The 25089-nt window shown below is 43.7% G+C and overlaps 1 protein-coding gene across 32 annotated transcripts in view; it reads left to right on the forward strand.

Annotated features, from left to right (window-relative positions):
• tcf7l2 (transcription factor 7 like 2) overlaps positions 1-25089 on the forward strand; it is an 86953-nt gene that overhangs the window by 24546 nt on the left and 37318 nt on the right. For 19 of the 32 annotated variants that reach the window (XM_029456819.1, XM_029456825.1, XM_029456817.1 and 16 more), the window contains exons 4-5: positions 5336-5437; positions 12366-12425. The exons of 4 other annotated variants lie outside the window; for them this stretch is intronic. In XM_029456819.1, the coding sequence (XP_029312679.1) occupies positions 5336-5437; positions 12366-12425 (162 nt within the window). The remainder of the gene's footprint in view (positions 1-5335; positions 5438-12365; positions 12426-25089) is intronic. 9 more of the 32 variants (XM_029456827.1, XM_029456826.1, XM_029456829.1 and 6 more) reach the window with 1 other exon arrangement.

Raw genomic sequence — 25089 nt, forward strand, 5'->3', positions numbered from 1 at the left:
ACCCCCAAGCGGTTCTGGCTTTGGAGTAAATATAGGCCCAGCGGACCCCTTCCCGCCCCAGGGCACACAAACCCCAGGCCTTCCCACATTCCACTTTTTTTATTTTCCTGGTTGCAAAATGCCTCTGGCTATCAGAGCAGGTGGGGTGTTTTTTTTCTTTTCTTTAATATTTACTCATACAATGTGCATTATTAGAACCAAAGCAGCAGTGATGTTCCCTCCTGTGTCTGCTAACTTTCTCCCAGTTTTGTCAAGGTATTCTTGCGTTACTCTATTAGCTTTACAGTCAACCCATTCCTCTAAAGGCAGGTACTGTACACGCAAACCAACACAACAATGTATCATATAGCTCTTTTCTCTTCAAAGGGTCCGTGTTGCCTTCAGCTTCTCCCTCAATTACAGAAAATGACTGCCCCCCTCGTCAACAAATTACGTGTTTGTAAAAGCACGTGTTTGCTTCTTTTCTGGCACCTGTGAGTGAGGACAAAGACTGCCGGCAATATCCGCAGCAGATCAAGACAATATGCTCAGCTTTCGTTTTTAAAGGGATAAAATTGTAGTCAAACTGGATGGACTAATCTTTTAAGCTCGGTGCAGTTTACTTGCAGAGCTTTGAATGGGCTCCTCTTACTAGCCTTGATCATTTCAGACTTAAATAAAGCTCTTTAGAGTAGAGGTCTGATTGGTGTAATCTGCAAGCTGTCAATCCTATCTCTAAATGCGCTCTCCCAGAGGAGCTGCCAGGCCTGAGTATGTTCAAATGTGGGTGAGCATTGTTGTTCAGGTGTGAATGGGTGAGTAAGCATGTACAGTATGTTGAGGGGGGGAGGGGGAGGGGGGGGGGGAATCGCTGTGAATGTACATGTGTTATCTGTATACGTCGCCTATGACTCCCGTGTAGAGCTATGTCATGTCTGTCATATGAGGCGACCACAGATGGGTCGAAGATCTGCTGGACTCTCTAGAGCAACACCCAGTATCCATATGCTGACTCTAAACCCAAGCTGCTATCTGTCTCTCTGCCTTTGCCTGTCTCCCCTCATTTCTCACATTGCTCACATGGCTGGGATGCTTGCTGGAGCCCCAGTGGTCCTCATCATCTGTCCCTTGGTTCACTGCTGGAAAGTGGTCCAGTGTTTTGGAGCCACATTGGCACATAAGGAGCTCTGTTTGTTTGATTGGTCTGAAGCCCTCTGCTCTTAATCCAAAACAAAACGAACAAGCCGTGCGATGGCTTCTGCTCCAGCCGCCAGGCCGCATGTGATAAACACATCAGATGGGGGCTTTAAAAAAAAAAAAAAGAAGCTGGTTGTTGACCAGAACGGCAGAATGATCCTGCGTTCATTTTCGCTAAAACATTTGAGTAAGACTCCCCCCCCCCCCCCAGTCTTTGTCAATACACATATTGACGTTTAGTTAATGTTTGATAGGATGTGGAAAAAATGGTTTATATTTAGGAAGATCAGAGTCTAGCGCTGGTACCAGGTTTTATGCCAAATTGCTTCCTTGCCAGCTTGTTCAATTAGTAACAACAGTGTTGAAGGCCGGTGTGTGCAGACGTGTGAGGATGATGTGTGAGCACTCAGGATGCCCCTCCAATTGTCTCCAGCCTACTTCCCCTCTGCCACGAGCTGTGACACCAGGACCGCGGCCCCAGCTTGTTTTCACTGCGATGACAGTCAGTGTGGATCTGGGTTAACAATCTGTAGCTCATAACATGCCAGACCTCGGTGCAGCAGCAGTAACTCACATATGGGTGAGTAGTCCAGCATGCAAATAGAAAGCACCTGCTCAAACATAATATGGTAAAAAAAAAAAGAAATGGCTGAAACAAGTGTATTGCCAAAACAGTTGGGGGGGGGGGGGGGGGGGGAAATGCCAAACTGAATTTGTTCTGGCTTCTTTTATATAAGGGTGTATTTGGGTTTTGCGCAGTGGGTCAGACAAAACGGTTAATTGAAAAAAGAACAGACAAACTAATCAATAATGACAATAATCATTAGTCATAGCCCCTGTAAACAGCTGCCACCCCCCACCACCAACCCCCTTCTTGTGCTTGGGAAAGTAGTAGAGGACAGGAAAATCGGAACGGCGAGAGTGAGTTCATCCCTCTGTAAGGATTTAGAGGACTCCCTTGTCTTTCACTTCATCAGAGACAATTGAGTCATTCAGCTCCCATTGTGGGGCTGGCCAGGCGAGGAGGGGCGCAGGGTAGGGGAAGAGAAAGGGGGGAGGCTGAAAGGGAGAAGGAGAAGCTGTCTGCTGCACAACCCGAAGCCGGAGCACAGCCACTGGGTGGTTCTTACGGGGTGGGGGTCTGTCAAGGGGGGCGTGTTAGTGTTTGTGTGTGTGTGGGAGGGGGCCAGGAAGAGAGACAGAGGAGAAGAGAGAGTTATCCTGGAACTCCGGAGCAATTTGTCACATTGGAATGGCTCTTGAGTTACCCGGGGGGCCCCCTCATAGCGGGAGAGTTTTCAGGTCGCAGAGTGGGGAACAGGGAGGGGCTTGGAGCAGCAGAGAGGGGTCAGAGGTCATGGCCTACTCAAGCCCAGGCGGTGCGTCGGTTAGCAGGGCAGGCGGGAGGGGTGGAGGAAGAGGAATGAGGCCAAGTAGGGGGTGGTCGGAAAGCCTCGGTGCTTGCTAGGGCTCCGTGTTCCTTGGCATGCTTGTAAAACCTGCAGGAGAGATTAGTGTGTGAGAACATTTGCAATAGCAGGGCTGAAGTGGAGCCACTTGTCAGGGCATGCGCTGCGGCACCCTCCCTCTCTCTGCAGTCTTTCAGTGTCTCTCTACCACAGTCAGGGGTGTCACCTTCACGCTCCGTACCCACCTACTCAGAATGTCCTCTTGCTCGACCCCTTCTCCGACTGCAGCTGTGTTTGAATACTTGCATGTGTGAGCATGTGTGCACATGCAATGGCAGGACTTTCCCATGGCTGGATTCACAATTCCCCCCCCACCCCCCACACTTCTCTCCCGCACTGCCCCGTTTTCTAGACCCCCCCTGGCACCAGTGGACACTGTCTTGAATTACCTCATAGATGACAGCAGCCCCGTCACTCTCTTCCTCTTCTTTTACTGTTACACCACCACCCCCCTCTTCTCCTACTCTCCCTCCTTCATGGCAATTAAAACCCAGTGAGGGGGTCTATAAAAACCCACAAGATCGCAACTTTTTTTTTTTTAACAACCTTTCCTTTTTCCACTCTCAGGACATACAAACAAGCATAAACAAACTCCGTTTTCTTGCAATAAAAACAGTCTTGGAGTCATAAATGAGTGGTAGTGGTGGAGAAAGACCAGGCAGCAGACAGTTTTTTCCCTTGCATAGGCTGTAACTGAGGACATGGAGTCAATAACTCCCTCCAGCGTCTACCACTGGCAGGCACCCCACAGTGAACTCTTCGCTAATTACCACTGATTTAGACACAGTCTCAGGAAGGGTCGCGACACACTCACTCTCTGACCAGCTCTGAAACACATACAGCATACACAGACAAACACACACACCCCCGGACTCACACATGCATACAAACTAGCTGTCACCATTAGTGTTTAGCAGCAACAAAGAAATTGAATACAACGTACCTGCATTAGTATAGAACTGCCAAATTGGATGATAATGATTGCACTGAAGTTGTAATTTATAAAAACTTAAATTTTTCATCACCAACTGCCAAAATCTGTTCCTGGGCTTTGGGCCAATAATGATGGAAAGATAATTATGAAACGTTACAGGATTGCATAAGCCTTTTTCAGGTCTTGTGTCATTACTGCAAAGAGCACATGATCTCAATCACTCATGAGATGTAATTGAATAGGATTCAGATAACGTCTTTAAGTGGAGCAACAAACTCCAAACATGTGGAAAGGCACTTCAGAGTTTAGATTTCTTGATCATGTTGAAGGTTTATGTGCAAATGGCATCATAGGCCCAGATCTAAGTTCAAGTTGACCTGTCAGATGGTGGATATTTGTTGTGTAATAGAGCAGCATATATGCATTTTACTGACCCTGCCTTTGTGTTATAGGGAAGTATCTGTGGCACCAGGGTTACAAAATAGGCCCTTTGTATTAATAAGTCAGCACCGACGGTTGTTCCTTTTCTTGCATTTGGTTTCTTATAAATAAAACCTTAAAATTGACTTTCAACAGTATGCTTGGCCGATGGATTTTTTTCATCTACCAGTCCCCTTGGCCGGTGAGCCAAAAAGCTAATTTCGGACCACTGAGGTTAATATTTGAACATAATGGAACTGCTGCTAACTCAGTAGTTTCCCTTGTTCACAGTTTTTAGGCCCTTCACCTCTCAGTACGGGACCCATTCCAGAGGCCTCAGAGCTGAAACAGCAGCTGTGACCTTTTTACCTCAAACTAGGTGGCCGTGACATTGACAAGCAGTCTGGACTGCATACTATAGCAAGGTCAACACCAGGCAGTCAATGGCTGACAGATCTACAGAGAATTTGCTTTTTAGCCACAGAGTAGTTTTCACTTTCATATGAATCTGTGTAAAGTGACGGCAGATTTGGGTATTTGGCGTATTTCATTGTAAGACAAGAACCTTTTTGATTCAAGGTAGACCAGTTTAGTTAAAGTCAACACAGCACATGTCATCAAATTAAAAGGACTCCACCCAGTTTATAACAGACATATGTTTCTCATGACCCTTGTTTCTACTTATCTCTGTGTGTGTGTGTGTGTGTGTGTGTGTGTGTGTGTGTGTGTGTTATGTGTGTTGTGTGTGTGAGAAAAACTTTTGATAGAGGCCAAGTCAATCATTTATGGGAGCAGTCAGGAGGCTTAGCCCCAGAGGAGTGTGGTGAGACGCCACACTTTAACCTCTTTATGGGTTCCAATAAAAGTCTGACAATATTTATGACATTAGGTCATCTTAAAGCCATGAGCTGTGTACAGTACTACCTTTTAACCTCTGCCCTCCCCAACTCCAAATTAATGACTGAATGCAATCCAAAGTCACGTGTCAGCTCCTTTACAAAAGAAACGATACATATATATACTTACTTCCTGCTCACGGCAAAGGAGCTTGGCTACGAAAAAATAGTTTTGTGCCATATATATATATATATATATATTTCTGAACTACTGTGTGTACTCACTGATACATGCTTGAGGCCACCCTCACACTATTCACCATCCACCTTAACTTTTTTTGCTTTTCGATGTTTTTGAGTTTCTACACCCATCAACCTGTCAAGAAATGTCGTCTTCCTTTTTTGTCTTATTTTTAATTTGTTCTGTTTTGTTTTTGCTTTCTGCATTGTTAACATGTTTTGTTTCTCTCTTTCCATTTTGTTTCCTTTCTACCATCCAGTACCTACAGATGAAATGGCCCCTGCTAGATGTTCAACAAGGAGCTCTTCAAAGTAGACAAGCACTTAAAGATGCCAGGTCCCCGTCACCGGCACACATCGTTGTAAGTAACACTCCGTCCGGTACTTTTCTTCTTTCACCAGCTCGTCTTCCCTTATTCATGACAGAAAGACAAACAAACCCTGCTTTTCTTCTCTCACCCATCCTGAAAACGTCCTCAGTGTTAAAGCCCTCCCCTTGTCCCCATGAATGGATGTTTTGACTAGAAAAATGCACATTTGTTTGCATTTACCCTTAAATCACAGTCACTAACACACCCAGTCAGTTTTATGTAAACTTGTTCTTTAAGTGCACGTTTTGACAATGAAAGTTTTGTGGATCCCAGAAAGTAGAGCTTTTGTCTGTTAGTGAGTGATCAGGAGGCGAATGGCACTAGGGGCTGCCACTGTGGCAGGTGCAGCAGTTGTTCTTTGGACAGCGACGCCGCCTGTAATCCCAGAGAAAACGATAACCGCAGCCCAACCTTGTACTGAGTTGAAAGATTATGGAAAACTGGTCTTATGTTGACAACTTTTTTTCATGAGAATGAGCTAATGCTGGGCTGCTACCATATCGTATTTGAGGGAAGTGTGGGCGTTCCTTCAACATTGATTACCCTATTCATGGAGTTGGAGGAGTAGTCTGGCAGGAGAGTTGGCTGGACAGCCAAAGGGGCGCAGGCAGTACATACACATAACGGAGCATCCACCCGAGGCATGTCAATATCTGAGAGGCAAGCAGCTCTAGAATGAACAGTCGAATGTGAACTTAGTAGTTGGCTAAAGGCGTAAAGTTTTCAGGAGGTCATTGGAAAGGTTGAACGTAGGGAGGTGTACGTATGTGGTCACAGGGTTAGCGAGCCAGGAAAATCAATGAGAGTGGGGATTGAGCAGAATTAGTGAGGTGATCATGAATGCCCGTGGCCATTATTGGCACAGTTGTTACTTTTGTTTTGGAGTCGGGCATCTTCTACATTTCGTTATGAAAATGAGCATTTGATAAGAGCATAACGATTTTAGATGGCGAAGCCTTCCAAGTTTGTGTGCTCATGAATACAATATCTCCTGTGGTAACCCTTCAGCGCTGGAGCTAATAATACACGGCTGACCCTTTTTGTTTATGCACTCAGGTAGTCGTCATGGCTCTGGAGCTCACACAGAAGGAAGCGATGAGTTTGTATCACACAAATTACACTTTCGAGACAGAGTGTCCCTCTGAGTCACATTTGACATTTGATCAGTTCAGTTCATTTTATGGTCTGTAATAAATAGCATCTCGAACAGCTACTCAAAAGTTGGCAAGCCAAGGCCTCCTTGGTATTTTGCCCATTTAAGTTAAGCACGTCTTAAAATAGCAGGAGTCGACAAGGCTGTTTATTTGAAACAGAAACCTTGTCAAAAGTTGTGTTTAAGACAAAGAGCTAGCGATGACAGCGTTATTCTGAACAAAACAAGCCCAGCTAAGGCCCTCCTTATCTTTCCCTGCGATGCGAGTGTTATTTTTATACCAAAGAGTTCAGGGGCCTCTTCTTCCTCTGTTATTTTAGGAGACGCTGAGAAATGAGTCCCAACTCCTATGAAGTCATTAAACTGGTCGTAGGCAGCAAAGGTTGCAGGTAAATACTTGAGGTTTTATCCTGCTATGAGTCATCTGGCTGTAAATACTTACCACCTAAACTCCTGCTGTAACATTCCCTTTTAAAGGATATTTGAGAACAACAGTAAAGTGTTATAGTTGCAGCTCAAACCTTTCAGAATGCATCAGTGACATCATTTTATTTCAGTTGTAATATCGTTTTTTAAATGTTTTATTAGATTTGGTGCTAAAATGATCTTAAACCACTTTTGGGTTTTATGTTTTGGCAAAAATAAATTCAGTGTACACAGAAAGTTGTAATGCAAACAGTCAGGCATGCAACACTAACAGGTTTAGAACAAAGAGGCAACACCAAAACAGAAACTGGCTGTGGGGCGAAAACAACAAAGATGGACAACCAGTCTGATGTAAAAAAAGAAATAAGCTTGCACATTGCTGAAGTACAGATCCCTTCACACTGCACACTGTAGTGACTGCACCTACGGAGCTACATAAAAAGATTAGACAAAAATACGTTATAAATGATAGATTAGCGAGATGTAAAAACAAACGTGGGTAAAAAAGTGACATTTACATTTACCATTGCGTCAAAAATACAATATTGTGCAAGCCATCATGGGATTTCTGTTACATTTTCAGCACAGATAGGTCCTGGGCCAAGGAATAACCCATTTTAGATTTGGCCGTGATTGTGATGTGGGAATTTTAGCCACAACTAAAAATGAAGAAAAAGAGACCACTCCAAATTCTAAAGGTGTCTTCGCAGGGTAAAAAAAAACCAGTTAGATTTGATGATAAACAACTCGGTATCTGAAATTTTAATGAACCTTCTAGTTTCTTTCTTTCTTCGGGCTTTATTTCTAAGATGAAAACAGAAGCAAAAGCAGAATGGAGCAGTGGGAGCACTATTAAACTGACATCGTGATTAGCACTGACACTGATCAATATGAGAGAATAAATTGTAATATTTGTGGTCATATTGCCCAGCCCTAGTGTGATCTGTTTGATAGAATACACAGGCTGGTAAGATCAGAGGCATTGCAGCATCGCTGCACAGGCACACATCTCGCTGTTAGCACCGAGTGATAAAATTGAATGTGAAATGCAGCTTGTATAGTTGCCATCCTGCTCCAGCATCCACCTCTGACTGAGAAGGAAGTGTGATTGAATGTTTCCCTGGTTTGCATCATACTGGCTGTTGTACATATAGAAAAGACAGATTACTTTAGACGGCATCAAGAATGCCAATGATAACCCCACACAGACTCCCACTGGTGTCACTCAATCAGCCGAGCATTTCTTTTTTTACCAGAAGATGTAGGCATGCATGTTCCAGTACGTGATTCCCTTTTCAATAAACAGGGCTGTAAATGGTAGTTTCCTTTTTGTTTACAAATGCGAAGAAGCACCTTGATGTCTCCCTGGTCGGAGCGCTAGCTAGCTGCATTAGCAGTGATAAGGAGCCGCCGATTGACCTGCTAGATAACAGCAATCTGAAGCCTAAGTCACCCTGAATGAGTTAAAACAATAAAAAAGAGACAGTGAGAGATGGAGGGAAAGATGTAGATGGCTGTAGATAAAGCCTGTTAGAATGTTGTGGCCGAGGAGAATGATGGCAGAGTGATGGATAGGGATGGAGATGCGGACAGACGGTCTCATTTCTGTCTGGAAGGCTCAGTTGAGGTGGAACGCTGGAGGATCAGCAGAGAAAAGAGGAAGTGACCTCGCGCAGGCCGGTCTTTCGGGGGGCACGCTGTATGCCCCTGTTTACCATGCCCTCAAAGGGGGCAACGCAGGACCCTTTGAAGTGCCTGACCACCCCGCAGGCAGTCTCAAAAGCTGCCGCCGCTGAACTTTTATGCCATTGGCTGAAAGTTATTCAATATTTATCCACCTATTGATGTGTATGTGAGGGAGACACTCTAAGAAATATTTTTATGCTTCACACAGCTCCTGAGGGAAAGATCACAGCCCTTGCTTTGTCAACTTGCCTTTTTATTGTGATGTTTTAATTTGACATTGTGGTTACTAAGCAGAAAGTAGCTTAAGGCTGGTAGCCAAATTTAGGAAGCGGCATGTGTGTGTGTGTGTGTGTGTGTGTATGCATGTTTACAAACTTTTAATATTTAGACAGTAATTATTGCATTAACCCAGTAACACGACATACCATACCACACCAGATTGTTTCGTAACATCAACAATAGTGCAGAAAAAGACTCGAATCAGGAAGCCAGGCTCATGTCGGTAATGTCAGGACATCATTTGGCTGAAAGGTATGATCATGTGATCAAACTTTTTTTTAGATAAAGAAAAGCACCTCTTAAAAATAAGACATTTAAAAACATTAAGTTATTCTTATTAACTCAACAATTCAGAATTTATCGTTTGGGGAATTGGGGCAGAAACATGCAAATGATAACAGCATACACACACACAAACTACTTTCCTGACATTGAGGTACACACACACACACACACACACACACACACACACACACACACACACACACACACACACACACACACACACAGCCTTAGAGTCTTGAGCCTAGCCCTGGTTGAACAATGTCTCCATTGTTTTGTGGGCTTTCACTGGCAGCAGGGGACGGCTAGAGTGTTAACCATTTCCCAACTGCGCCTCACTGTGTGTTATTGTGTGTGCGTGTGTGTGTGTCAGAGGTAGTGAAGCATGGGCACAGGGATGAAGAGAGGGAGGGCACTTGCTCCAAGTGTATGGTAATTAGTGTGGAGGAAGTGATGGAATCTGGCCATTTTTATGGCCCGCAAGACCTCCCACCTAAGCCTTTACAACTACTGAACATGCTTATTTTATTCCCATTCAGTCTTGTTTCTCTGAAGAATGTGTACTGGAAAGAGGCTGTGTGAAAAGAGCTGACTTGTTTTTGATATTATATATTTAAAAAAAACTAACAGAACCGCATCTTAGCCGAGCGTTCAGGAAAGACACGCCACAATGACTCTGTGGATCCCAACAATGGGCCAAAAGACTGTATGGGCATGTGACTGCTACTCGTGTTAGAAAAGACAGGCCAGGATCACATTCACCTTCCTTGACCGCGTCTCTGTCCATTTTTTTTTTTAGAGGAATGGGGATAAAGGGGGCTTCCTGTGGTCTGAATGGGCCATGCACCTGGGTTAGGCAGACAATTGCCCAGAACTCTGGGATGCCTGGCCTCCTCAGCTGTTAATGAGCGACCCCATGGTCAGCAGGCACCACCCACACACTGTCCATAGGCTTTACCTAGAAGGCTTTCTCTATCCTGACTTACGCCGACCTTAAACTGCTCTTTCCGTCTGTTTTTACAGCCTTTTTTTTTTCCAAATAACCTCTCCCCCGCTTTTGTCTTCTTTCCGTGCATGAAACCCTCCATTCACCCTTAACCTTTGCTGCAAGAGAGAGAGCTCACATCTCACACATTTATTTATCGTTGTGGCCACTTTTGACATGTAGGATTAATAAAAGGAGACATTCCCATCTGAAATGTCTCTTCTATAAATGATTTAACTCAATATATATCATTATATTTAAAGATTTTATCCATATCGCTCACTTGGGCACGCGATCCAGACCTCAGACAGAGACCATTGTGCCCGTCTCTCACTGTCTTCTCCAGACAAGACGTTCGTTCAAGGGGTCACGCTTACATCATCAGCTCGGGCCAAAATCTGAGGCCATCGAGACGTGGCGTCAGGCCCGGGAACTCAGACAAAGAAAATGAGAGCACCTAAGTCATTGTATCTGTCCGGCAGTCTGGACGGCAGCGTGTTCCCACAGACAATCCACTCAGTGTTGTCTTAGTCAGCAACAAAACCACAACAATGACTGAAGAGTCTTTATGGCCTTAACAGAACACCTAAACATTTACAAGTAAAGATACCTGATAAATTGCCAAGAGGTTCCTCCGGGTAAAAATAAGGATAGTGGTGAGGACCAGAATCTTAAAAATGTCAAATTTTCAATTTCTAAATTAAAATTGTATATTTGAATGTGTGAGGAATATTGTTAAGCAGTCTCTCCATTATAACATTTTACTGTAGGAAATGTGAACAGCAGCTTTTTTATGTTGTCTCTGTGTGTTTATGTGTGTGTGTGTGTGTGTGTGTGTGTGTGTGTGTGTGTGTGTGTGTGCGTGTGTGTGTGTGTGTGTTTGTGTGAATAGCTCTAGGGCCATTGTTGTCTGTTTTCCTTGCTCTGTTATTGACCGATAAATAACCCCTGTGAACTTAAGTTACCCCAGGGAATGTGTGACTCTATGTTGGACATGCACATTTAAGAGGATAACACATACTTGTATCTGTAAGTGTGTGTGTGTGTGTTTGTCTGTAAGTGTGTGTGTGTGTGTGTTTCAATGATAACCACAGTGTTCATTGTCTAGCTGTTATGGAAAGTTATCTAGCCTGCCCCGGTCAAGCACAAGTGCATATAGAACCCAGTGATGTTGCTGCAGAGAAAGCGACCTGAACAGTAGCTTTCAGGTCCCGGAGCCCTTCAGTAAACTAAAGGCCCTGTCGCTTTTCTCTGCACGCTCTGAGACTTCCACTAGCATGTCCTTTCTTTCTTAGGAAATCAATAACTCCCTTTCCCTATGTTCTTACTCTTTCTTCCTTTCCTGTCTTTCTTATCATCTCTTGACTCTCAGAAAGATGTGATTTTGTTTTTTGCTCTTAGGAGCAGTAGATACAAATCTACCAGGTTAAACTCTGAATCCCTTGCTCCGCTAAAGAAACATGTCATTGAACAGCTAGTAAGACTAGGAAGTTTAATTTCAGGGCACCTAGTGAAGTGATAAGAAATAGCAGACACGACTGCTCTGGGGAGCCATAGTCGGCACACTTTTTCTTAAGTTTTACTTGATAATGACGCTTTTAGCTTTAATATCAAGGAAAACATGACGGAGGTGATATTATTTACTCTTCTGTGCCGATTTATGATATTTACTCGCCAAAACTTTGCGACGACAGTGGCTCCCCAGACCAGCCGACTGCTCCTAAGCGTCTGCGAAGGTGCGGATGCTGAGGAGATACAATGTTCTACCAAAGTGAAATATTGTTTTAACAACCAGCCAGCCAGTAGCAACAGCCATGTAACCAGTGCAGAGCCAGTGTTCTCCTATTCCATCTGTGTAAGATTAATAATAATGAGGCCGTACATGCACCCAGGAGAAAGCTGAGCCAGCAGAGACAAGGTAGTAGTTTAAATAACTAAAAAGCCAGGGGATGCATTATTTCCAAGGGAGAACACGTTTCTTTTTTTTTGCATAAAACCTGGCCGGCTAGGAGTGTGTGCAGATGTGTATGTGTTTTGAGAGAGAGTGAACAAGAGATGGAGAGCTGATATAATTGTGTGACTTGGGAACGTCCATCTTTGCCTTTCAGGGGCCCTTCTGCTGGGAATTCCCCGGACAGTCAGATCTGAGCCTTCACCAATTTCATTTGGTGAGAGACCTTTGAATTCCAAAAATATCTTGTTGGATTTTTTGGCTGATTCCACACGCAAATTAACAACTGATAATTGATGATTGAAAACAAAAATAATGAATGAATAATCCAAAAATTCTGGTGATGATAATAATCTTGCTGTGTTGTGCTTTGTGCTAATATTCAGTGCTGCTGCTTTGTTGCTGGTGTGCTTTGTAATGTCTGAAATGTCAGTCCAGCGGATGGGATATTTGTGGGGGAGGGATACCTTATCATTCAGTTCAAGTGCTTACTTAAAATTTTAAGAGCAAAAAAAAAAAAAAAAGAGGCTGTCCAGCTTCCCGGGGTAGTCAAGTTATTTTCTTGTTTTGGCTTCTAATTCATTTCTGTGTGTTCAGGATTCTGTTTGCCTTCTTTATTTGTCTTATGACTAACCGGTCTCGGTTTCTGTATCGTTCTGGTTCAATGACGACATCTTTTTTTTAGCTTTGGCAGTCACTGTGGATGTATTTGGTTTGAATTAGCCTCCAATCCACCAGCAGGAGAAAGCAATCTTTCTGTTGTATCTGTATCTCTTTAAGAAACTGTTTTTGCTGTCTTTATTAACAGCACATGGGCCTAAATGTAACACAGAGACATTGATGGCGCATTGACACACAATGCTTTTTTTTCTCTCCACTGCTTGAAGATTTGGATTTAAATGACCTAACCTTTTAATGTGACATAACACTGCATGTCGTCTAATTTAACACTAGTCCAGATTCCTCTCGTCGTTGTCCTGCAACCCTTGAATAGGTGCTGTAAGATAAAGAAAGTGGAACCTGAAGGTAAAGTTAGTCTTGATTTTTACTGTGACCTGCTGAGGCCTTGATTGGGTTTGCTTCCTGTGCGGAGCTGGATCGACGCTTGCATTGTGAAACCCAAAGGATAACTTATTAACCTCCTCTGAGGCGACCACGGCTCTGTGGATTGCCTCCTTGAATTGTTTGACTAATCAATTGCCTGTTGATTTTGCACACTCTGCAGGGCCATTGTTGGCAGTACATAACACAAGTCTAAAAGAAAGAAGAAATACAAACAGCTTCTAATATGATGGCGTTACTAGGATTAAAAACACACAAAAAAAACCACAACCCCATTCCTCTTGCCATGTCAACCTGCTGCCTGCCTGCCTCCCGTCCTTCTCTTATACAAGCGTCTGTGCTAGAACTTGTTTGACAAGGTCTGGCAGGATCACCGTTGGGTGTGTCTGTCTTTCTGCGTGCGTTTGTGTCTTACAAACAAACAAACCTTTGTCTACACCAGCCTATATGTACTATCGTTGTGTCTAAGGTGTGACTGGAGTTTTAGATGACAGGCTAGTCAAGAGCTAGGTCAGGCCAGATTCTAACTGTTCATGTGTTTGTATACAACATGAACTTATTTAACCCAGGGAACTGACTTTCAGGCTGGATACCAAAAAAAAAGAGAGAGAGAGAGAAAAGAAAGTGAACTCGGAAGGCTTTTTAGAGAGATGTGGTAAGCACGGGTTTGGTCATAGTTCATTTGCACAAAGAACTAGGATCAAGGTTCAGAAGTGATATTGATAAATAACCTAATTTATGATGAACCACTCCTAAAAGGCCGACGGTCGAGTGCACTCATCTTTTGACAAATTCCCCCAGAGATCACGATTCCCGGCTCCGTTGCTGCCGCAAGACTCGTGAGCGACAACAGACTCAGCAGCTCCCTGCGCTACTGTATTAACACTGGAGGCCGTTTCACAGGGAAACTTGTTTTGACAGAACTCCAGGTGTCTCATTGTTGGGGCTGGCATGGTTCAACAGATTTACCAATTAGCACTGGGCTGAGGGCACAGGAAGGGTGGGAGTGGAGAATAGGGGAGGGAAGTAATGAAACAGGGAGGGGGCGGGTGGAGGGAGATTGGATGAGGCAGATTTGGCCACAGTGATGGAATGAGGGTTTGAGTGAGAGGAGGTGCTAGTAGGGGAAGGTGTGGAGGGAGGGGTTATGACCATACGGAGGAAGGCTGGAGGAAGGCGATCCGTGACCTCATTTTTTTCTTTCACCAGCAGCAGCATGGAAGGGGCTGAGGTTTCAGCTGAGCCACAAAGAGAAAGAGAACTACATAGAAGAAGAAGAAGAAGAAGAAGAAGAAGAGGAAGAAGAAGAAGAAGAAGAAGAAGAAGAAGAAGAAGAAGAAGGGGGCAGGAGGGCAGCTGAGGAAAAGAGGAAACGCAGTGTTAATACACGACTACATGTTTCTCTCAACATGCTCCATATCTCAGCGGACGTTCTTTGTGTTGTTCCTCTCGATTTAGGCGCATACTAAAATAAGCATATTTTAGGTAATTTGTTATCGATAAACTCCTGACACTTGATTCCGTTGTTATGCGTTGCTAACGCACATCTGTCTGCAGGAGCGTTGGTTTGTTTTCGCTGTAAGTCCCCCTTGGCTTGCTGTTCTCACTCTGGTACGAGGCAGAATTGTGTGGGATTAAACACAATGTTATTACTCTCACTAACCCTCTTTGTTATTCCTCAGAAATGTCTGCTCCTTTTTCCAGGAAGTTTGGAAGTGAACTTTTGAGAGCGGGGTGAAGTGATTAATGAATTACACAGGGGTGGCCTGCAGAATTTAGAATAGTTTTTTTTTTTTTGCCTGTTTCACTGTTATGACACTGATGCAAACACATTGTAGTATGCATGTACTTTGGTGCACCAACATCACTTTGTTTTGTCAAAAAGTGGTCTGGAAATATATAACTAATGAGCGTGTGTTTGCAGTATTGTGCTTCATTTAAACTGACAGCCTATCTGAAGTTGAGAAAAGTTTCACTTTTTTGAGGAGCACGCTTTTTTGTGTGTGTGTATTTGAGCCGACCAATCACAACAAAGAGAAGTCAGGCTTTGTCTATATGTAGGAAGCTGTCAGTTTACTACAACAACCAGACTATAACTGTGGTAGCAGAGGACAATTTGGGAGGTAGCCGTTTGTCTGATCTTCTAGTCTGTAGGCAGTACATGGGACGCCTTGTTTGAGTTCAATATCAGGGACATAAGTAATACTCATGGCACAGTACAGTACAACTAATTGACATGCCATAATAAGGCCTTTAAGAATAAACAGCGTTGATTTGAGTTAAAAAGCTTCCCTCAATCTTTATAAATGGTCCGAACAATTCCTGTTTTCCTATTATTATTATTATTATTATTATTATTATTATTATTATTATTATTATTATTATTATTATTATTATTATTATTATTATTATTAATAATAATTTATTTTAATAATAATAATTATTATTATTATTATTATTATTATTAATAATAATTTATTTTCATAATAATAATAATAATACTTATTATTATTATTATTATTATTATTATTATTATTATTATTATTAAGCAGGAGTAAATTAATTAGCACTGGGAATTAAAATTTAAATTAAAACAAATTAAATGAAATATAAATATTCAGGCTTTGACACTTGAAGCCTAAATATGTATGCCCTTCACTTGATCTTATGGGCTAACGGGGGAGTGCTAAGATACATTATGACATTAATATTTAAGAATTCTACCATAACTAGGAGCCAAATGTTTCCAAAGTAATCAATAACCAGAAAAACTATCTATAACCAAACTACAATATCTGGTTGAAGTTATTTGTGTAATCATGAGCTCCCGATCACTGCGTGGCCTCATGAATCCCTCCAGGTTTAGTAATGACTAAGTGTTGAGCGATCCCACAATTGCTATGGCGACTGTCTGTTGTATACATATGTAGAAGCAGCTTGTGATGGAGAGTGATGGAGACAGCTTTTTGGACAGGGAGAGAAGATGGAAAGATGGGGGAGAATATGAAGCCCCAGCCAAATTCCCCAAAGAACAATTTACAGTTATGGATGAATACACTGTCACAGTCAAATTTGAAATCTGTGAATGTGTGTGTTTGTGTGTGTGTGTGTGTGTGTGTGTTGAAGGCAGTGGAATGCTGAGTGATTCCAGAGAGCACTTAAGCCGCCTTGAATTCAGTTTTCTGTTCCCACCCGCGTTATAACAGGAGAGGGGCTTACCTTTTGGAGTTTGCAAGGGTAAACACTGGGTATCTGCTTTCTTAGTCATTTAGCGTCGTCCTCTGTCACCTTCCTCATATATTCTAAACAGTGTTTTCAGGTTTGTCGGGCCAGCCTGAACGAGACTAACCCCCCAATTTATTTGATTTTGTTCCTCTTGGCAGTTCCACTGAAGACCTATCTGAACTTTTCTTGGATTTGTTTGGCTCCGTGTTTGATGTGCGTGTTGTTATTTTTTTCTTCTCCGTCTTCCAAGTGTGTGTAGTCGACAATGCCTGAGTGCCAGGCCCTGCTTTTGTCTCGGCCCAGGGAAGGAATTTGATGTGAGACTTATTTTCCTACCCAGTCAGTTTCTTTGAGCATCCCCCCCCCCCTCCCGCTCCTGTTTGTTTTTGTTTAGTTTTTTCTAATAGTCCTGGAAGTTTGGGACACTTCTTTGAGGCAGGTGACGCTGCGATTTGACTGTTCTCGCATACCTGTGCAGGTGTGCACATGCTTTTTGTATATTATCCAGCCGTTCCATTAAAACAATGTACTCTAATTGAGCGGCCTGTTAAAACGTCACTGGAATCAGTCATGTAATAGCAGGAGGGAAGTGTGATGGGGCGAACAGGAGACCTGGATTCCACGAGATTAAGGAGGATCATCATACTAGACGTTTTGGATGAAGGGAGAGATGGCTCACTCCTGACGGCGTATGAGCTGTTTTTTCATGGGAGAGAATTCTAAACTAATGTGTCAGAGCGCTTTTTTCTCATCAGCGCGATGTGCTATAGTATTGGCCAGACGTCGCCTCCGAAAGATGCAGAGAATTGCATGCTGGGAAAAGAATAAACAAGCCTGTCACTAAAGTTGGAAAGAATCCTTAGTGCAGCGCTACTGTCAAAAAGCAGCTTCCATTTCATACATTATTAACATTACCTAAACGCATTATTTGTGTATTTATTCATTCATTTGTCTTGTTAACATCCTCCTGGAGTAAGATAAACAGCGCGGCCAGACTGCCTGTGTGACAGTTGTGTGTGAGATTTGAATAAAAAGCCCAGCAGTGTGATTGGAGCGAGACAGGAGAGGATTCTATGGACACCAGACTTCCTCTCCAGGCTCATTAAGGGACAGTAAGGCGATGATGTCGAATCGGCGCGCACTTTACCGGCCTGCCTTTTTCTTTGAACAGCGTCGCCCTCTTATCTGCAACATGCTCTGTTCCTCCATAACAAGACGCTCCCACTCCCGTGCGCACACACACACACACACACGCACTGTCTGTCTCCCTTTCTCGCGCACAAACGTTCTGCCTACATACACACTCTTCATACTTATTTAGTTTGTGTAGACAGAAAACTCTTAAGTATGTGGCTTGTCCACAGAATTTTGGCAGCTTTTGTTGTATTTTCTCCTACGCTATCGAAAAAGCCTGGTACTTGTTTTTTTTTTTTTTTTGAGAGAGTTTTATTTTTTTTTGTTCTTTATTTCTGCACAGACATCACAAATGGATATTTTAATTGGAACTTTTGGCACTGTCTCCATCTTGTGTTGGAATGGCAGACAAGTGAGTGGCTGGCGAGGCCGGGGCCGGGCTGATTGGTGTGTAGCGAGGCGTGCCTAAATCAACTGGCAGCATGAATAGCTCGCTTGATTCTCACTGGCATTCACTGAAATCCATTGCATTTTTTTTTTTTAAACAAGATTCTTTCTTTGGATAAAGTCTGGAATAACCAACAAGGAAGAGAGAATACCTCCTTCTTCATGGAGGCATGACTTCCTTTTTTGTTTTGCTGGTGCAGTTTTACTTGACTTTATGCCAACTCACTTTTTTTGGTGCTTTTGTAACGTCAGAATAAAAATGGCTAACCCATGTTGTTGCTGTGCTCCAGCTATAGGTTCCTTCACTTTACAACTTCATGTGAAGGTTTTTGAAATGGTAATGTGCTCGTGATGACGGAAGTAATCACATTACCATAATGAATTATCATTGCACTCTTCATGTTTTCATTTGACAGTGTACTAAGTCAAAGCAAGTGGTAAAAGCCTGTTGGTATTAGTGACGATAACAATGACGATAATTTGAAATATCTGCTTTTTGAAGTGACATTCAGTCTTCAGACTGCGTGACAGAGTTAGTTATGACTCTGGTATGCGCCATTGTGTTAGGATTTCTTAAGCTGTAGCGTGGGGCTTACTAGGAAATGTTGTGCATCTTCAAGTTCACGCGTGATGACCGAAGCAAAGGAATTAAACAGAGCTGATAAAACGTGCTTACGTGTGACGCCGCAGATGTGGAAACCTGAGTAAATGCTCTAATGCAGTGCTTTTGAATATGCGATCATATATAAAGAGACCCAACTACACCATTCTATTCCTGTGCCAGACATCAACTGCATGTTTCACAGAGATTAAAGCAGTTTACTCACAATTGCAAATGTTGTTAGAGTTTAAATCTGCATACAACAACCACTTAGTAGTGAATTCATTCATGTACCTTTTTTTGGGGGATTTCTTTAGGAAATGTTCACCTCACTGAATTCAGGGAATTGAAAGTAATTAGACCAACCCCGAATGACAAGTTGAGGCGGACTCCTGCTGCAGTGAAGACTCAATCTGGCTCTACTGCAGAAACTAATGCAAGCCACATGCTTGAGCTGCGTATCTGCATAAGTAAACACCTGTTTAAACTGTGGGCAGTCTTTTACCTCAAACAGTAAATTCAGGCACACTCACGCCAGAGGCAGAGCAGCTGCGGAGCCGGGTCAGGTTGGAGTCATTGTAATCCTCCTTGACATAATGTAGTCCTTGTGTTTTGTATGTGTGTGTGTGTGTGTGTGTGTGTGTGTGTGGAGGAGAGAGAGAGAATGGGAGAAAGATGTCGTGTGTGTGTGTGCAGGTGGGGTTGTGTGATCTGAATACTCACATACAAATAAGTGTTTTGGTGTGTGTGTGTGTGTGTGTGTGTGTGTGTGTGTGTGTGTGTGTGTGTGTGTGTGTGTGTGTGTGTGTGTGTGAGGCAGCGGGCCTTTCTCTCCGGGCTGGTAGTCAGTGCTGTGTAATTACCTGGCTGTCTGCCACCGAGCCCCACTGGAGCAGAGACAGAAGTGGAGCTGTGTCTTACACAACGTAACGCAGCAGCCCATCTGAACCACTGGCCCAGAGTTTGTTCAGCTTGGGGTCGGGACACAACATGGGATCTCTTGAGACTCAGGCGAGGTCAGGGGAGATTTGTAAAGATGGTTGATAAAAAAGAAGAAGAAAATATATATATATATATGTAGAAAATATAGGTTTGAAGTGTATCAGCACTTCTATATAACACATTTGGAGCTACCTTTATGTTGTCAGAATAAAACCTTAAATGCTCAAAATGCCTTTTTTTTCTCCCCGATATCAAATAATATAAAACAAAAACCACCACATTACAGATGTCAACAAAACAAAGTTTGGCATTTTTGCTTCATAAATTATTTCTTACATTTAATGGATAATTAAAATAGTTTTACGTTGACTAATTGATAGAGGAGTGATTTTAACCCAAAAGTAAGCACAGGTCCACAGACCAGGAAATGTTGTGAAATGCTGCACCACTGCCATAGGCTAGAAAGCTCACATGACAGATTTATAGCATTGGCATAAAGAACATCTCTCAACTGGTACGTGACTTCTTATTGCGTCATCATTTACTGAGGAACTGATATCTGCTCTAATACTAAGGGGCACACCCTACCTGTGAGGGGCCAGGTCCAAGGTGCACAGGCAAACACATGGCACGCAAGCTGCGCGAGAGCATACTGCGGTGTCAGCCTGCCTCTCCCGCCATTTTAATTGTTATATCTCCTCAGCCTTGATATGAGCAAAAAGGAAGGCCTCTGCAGAACCTGGCACATCAAAGGCTACCTCCCCTAGTCTTACAAGTTGCCTGTCTCTTTGGAGGAGCCCAGGCTTGGGAGAGCCAGAAAAGAGGATCGGAGAGGTGGTGTGGATTCCCGGCTGGAATGAGTTTGATGGGCTAATTGTAGCCCCCAGTGGACACAGGCACACATCACAGAGGGCCGGGAACTGAAGCTGTTGGATGAGAAGCTGCAGTGGCTGGAAAATACTCCTGCTAGCTTTTCCCCTCCATCTCTGGATTTTTTTTTTTTTTTGCAAATGGCTCTCTGGTGCCTTTTTTGATTTCAGTATCTTGTCAGAAATATAATTCTTGCGCCGCACATTTCAGTTTTCTCTTTCTTGGCTCTGTAAACCCGGCAACTCCCTCGAGTAGCCCTGCCCATCTTTTTGTTTTCTCGCAAGCCTGCAGGTTGTGTTTTCTTTTTTTTCCTTTTTGTTTTTTTCTGAGATGAAAATGTTGGCCTAATCTACTCACTTTCACAACCACCATCTGAATTGACACTTTCTCCAGGCGGTTGCGCCACATTAATGGTGCAATCGCACCGTGACGCCTTTACCAGAGTGCATGTTGGTCATTACATTTAATAAACCTTCGGAACGCAGAGTCGGAGGCCAAACCACAACACAATGCATAACAAAGCAATGTAAGACACAGACAAACACGCACAATCCTTGAGCCTTACGACCAACAACATTACCAACTGGCTCGACTGTAGTGGTGATCAAAAAGCTTCTCGGCAGCTTTGAACAGTTCTCTTTTTTTCCCCCATCTGCATCAAAAAGAAATCAATAGGCGAAACTTTTGAGCGCATGTATCAGTTTTTTCCTCCCATTGCACCCCCTCTCCCCAACGCCAGTTTGGCAGTTGCGCATTATGCCACAAGAGTAAAACACAGTTGAAAGGAGAAAGGCACAAGGAGATGACACCAGCGAGGAAGCGGCTCGTGTTGGGTAGGGCCCTGGCTGGGAGAAAATCAATGGGAGGGAACACTTCCGTACACGGAAATGGCACAATGGGAGGGAGAGGAGGGAGAGGAGGGAGTGAAGATTTCTTTTTTTTTTTTTTTTTTTTTTTTATAACTGAAAAATGATGCATTTGTTTTACCCAGGGAGAGAAAAAGCAAAGACAAGGAGAGAGAAAAAAAAAAAACACTCTTCTGAACATCTTTTGAAAAAAAGCAAGTTCTTTGGTGAGGTTGAGTTGTGTGGTTAAGGTTTGTTTTATCCAACTGTGCGGAAGCGTGTGTAGCTGTCTTTCAGGTTTCTTTTTAGTTGAGGCGCAGAAAGACTACTCATGGCATGTTCAAGGGCACTCAGTGGACACGGATGCCCTGCAGGATGCGGAATTATGAATACAACATGAGTAAACAGACACCTACATATACTATTAACATAGTAAGCCTGGTACTTTGCCAGAGAGCCGCCTAAGTAATCATTTGAGCTGGTCCGTAGTAGTTCAACCTTACTCTTCTGAGGGTCATTGATAAAGACTTGTGAAAAATCAGCTCTAATTTGCCTGATAGTGGAATGATTTGCACATTGGCAGTAATGTATTCCTGTGTGCATTCCTCCAATACAACCATTTTAGTATTCAGTTTAGTGATAAAGGATTTTTTTACACAGCAGCTGTGAACAAAGAATACAATAGCGCACAAACTCGAAACACAATTCCAAGCCTGAGCCTTGAATGGCATTCAGACTTCACTGTGACTGAGCGAACCCATTCAGTGGGAGTACGCGGCGGTTGGAGAGATGGTATCAAGTTGCCTGCAGATGGAGGTCAGTGTGACTGGCACAGTTGGCACCTTGGCACAGCAGCAGTGTGCCGCAGCACTCAGCGCCGCAAAGGATGCGTCGACTGAAGGGGGGACTAGGGAGCGAAGCGTTTTTCTCACTTCTCCTTTTTTTTTTTATTGTCTGCGCTTCCTGTTTTGAAAGCCATTAAGGAGCAAATTTCCTCACAGCAAGAGGGAAGATGAAAAAGGCCCGGTCTTTTGAAACATGTCCAAGCGCAAATGTGTAAAAGAGGGGGAATGATAGCTATCTGTAAACATCTCTGTCGAGGGGTCGACGGAAAAGGAATTGTGAGGTAATGATACATTCATTTGCGTTTTTTTTTTTTTTTGCTGATGAAAGAGATGCTGCAGTTTTTGTTCCAAGCCAGCTGTATTGCTCTATTCACAACCACACTAATATATCAGGGCAGGCTCACATAACTACACTGCCACCACCCCCTATCCCCCTTCTGAAAATGCTTTGTGACATCTGCATCCACACATGTCTGCATTCACTGTAGCCAGTGAGTATTTATAGACGAGTTGGTTTTGTCATCCATTGATCCTTTTGGGTTCTCTGATCACTAAACTGTTCTTTTAAGTAGCTTTTATGTGGCATCATAAAGGTAATCTTTGTGTATTTGAACTGAGAGCACCCGAGGTTACCTGCAGAACCTAACCTGGTTATGAACACTTGATCAGACCCCGATCAAGTCTTACATTTTTTGTCCAACACCGGGAACACCATTGAGTCATCTCGCCTGTCACAGCTGTCATTTCTGTTTAGTAGTTGGCATACAGTATATTTACACCAGTTTCCTCTCTGTGGTGCTTGCCTAATTTCTCAAGAGTAGCAGTAGCTTAATGCTGCAGACTCTCCTCCTCCCTCTCCTCTTCCTCCTCCCTCCTCTACCCCTCACTGCCCCCGAGCCTGGCCAGTCTGTGCCTCTTAATAAAACTGACAGGCTCTAATTGGGCTTAATTGCACCCTTCGGGCGTCGTCAAAAGGAGTGTTGCTAAACAAACTGCAGGGTCTGCAAGCAGGCCAGCCAGTCTACGGCAGCGCATTGGCCACTGAGCTCATGCCTGCATGCATGTGTACAAATCGCCAGAGCTGTTGCGTGAATGTAAAGTACGTGTGCGTGTGTTATAGCACATTAGGAATGAACATGAGTAAGCATTTAACTGTAATTGCGTGGGTGTAGATGTGCGCTGAGGTTGGAGGGATGTAGCAAAGCATTCATTCCTTACAGTGAGCCAACTGAACAAGAGCTCACAAGTCTGAGAATCTTATGCATTCAAGCAGGCAGCGTCGCCTGACTGTGAACCTCCATGAGCTCTCTGCCACTAAATCGACACCGACAGTAAAACGGAGTGCGTCTGTGTCTTTGAGGACGTGTCTACAACTCTAGGTGTCAGAAAAGCCTTTTTTAAATCCCTGCTATTATGAAAAACCTCATGCCAAACATATCCCCGTCTGCTTTTCAGCAGTACAAGCAGAAATAAAACAGAGTAGTGCTCTACATCCCAGTAGCACCACCTCCTGGTAACGGACACGGGCGACCGTGATGCTGCCTCACGTTGGATTGTGGTCTAATTCAGAGAGGTGGGGCAGAAACTCGCCGCATGGGCCTTTGCCGGGTCACTGAGCACAATCGATGGGGAGCTCCAGATGCGATTGAGTCATTGAAATGGCAAAGCCTAACGTGTGTGTTGTGCGTGTGAGATGGAGAGTATGAGGCGGCGGTGACCCCTAAAGCTGCGACCTGCAAGGCAAAAGGAGATAATCACATTGAGCACAGCACTGTGCTAAAATTCTTCTGGCCATTTGTTCCCCCTTTCCACCCTCTGAGCTATTTACTCATTACAGCCTTTCACAGCCTGTTAGTCGTCGCCGGAAAGTTTTTGGACTTCCAGTTTGTTTTTGAAGCTATACAGCTTGATACGGAAAAATGCCACAAACAAAGATGATTTCTGTAGCGTGAGGCGTGCGAGCACGTTATGCAAGGAAAGACACGGGGAACGAGGCATCCACGGTGTTTTTTGTCCAGAGCTTAAAAGTCATGTAATGATGCAGTTGCTGAGCTAAAGGCCCCATAAAGACTGGAAGGGCCTCATTTCAGTGGTCTGCTGCTGCTTCAGTGCCTGACTAGCAGACGCTGTCACCCCTTCTTTTAGGAAAACAGGCAGAGCACATAATTAAGATATACAGCCCATGGTGGACTGAATATATAGACTGAAAATATAGAGGGGCAGACCAGTCGGCCTTAATCACAGCCTGTGGTTTAGTGTTTGGGTGTAGACGGTGCCCAGACGTGTGTGTGTGTGTGTGTGTGTGTGTGTGTGTGTGTGTGTGTATGCGTTTGTCTGTCAGCAGTCTGAGCAGCATGCTATAAAAGGCTGGTGAGTCGAGCCATAGCCTCTCTGTGTGTCGGGGTCACAGTGAGCCAAACTGTGAATACTTACACATAGTTTGTGTGTGTATTCTATGTGTTTTTAGTGTGTGTGTGTGTGTGTGTGTGTGTGTGTGTGTGTGTGTGTGTGTGTGTGAAGGATGCAAACCCCACTCCCTGACCCAAAGTGCCTTCCCTATTCCGTCTCTCCGTATCCATCCCTGTGGTAATATATAATCCTGCTGTTTGGGGCAATAGTGTGTATCTGAGAGGACACATCCTCCTGCTCCTTGACTTTACGCTCAGCGCTCACACACACACACACACACACACACACACACACACACACGCACACACACTTTGCCGCTCACGCCTCAGTTGTTTCAGTGCTTTGTCACTCTCTAATGATAACTATCCATCAATAGTAGGGGCGTTGCTCTTGGAAATGAAGATGGATTGAATTAGTGTTGAGCGCACTGGCCGCTGTATTGTGGCGGCAACCCGTAATTACACTGTCAGGACCATTGAACCCCCCCTCAACGAGACGCTG

Source organism: Cottoperca gobio, chromosome 19 (assembly GCF_900634415.1).
Source record: "Cottoperca gobio chromosome 19, fCotGob3.1, whole genome shotgun sequence".
Classification (NCBI taxonomy): domain Eukaryota; kingdom Metazoa; phylum Chordata; class Actinopteri; order Perciformes; family Bovichtidae; genus Cottoperca; species Cottoperca gobio.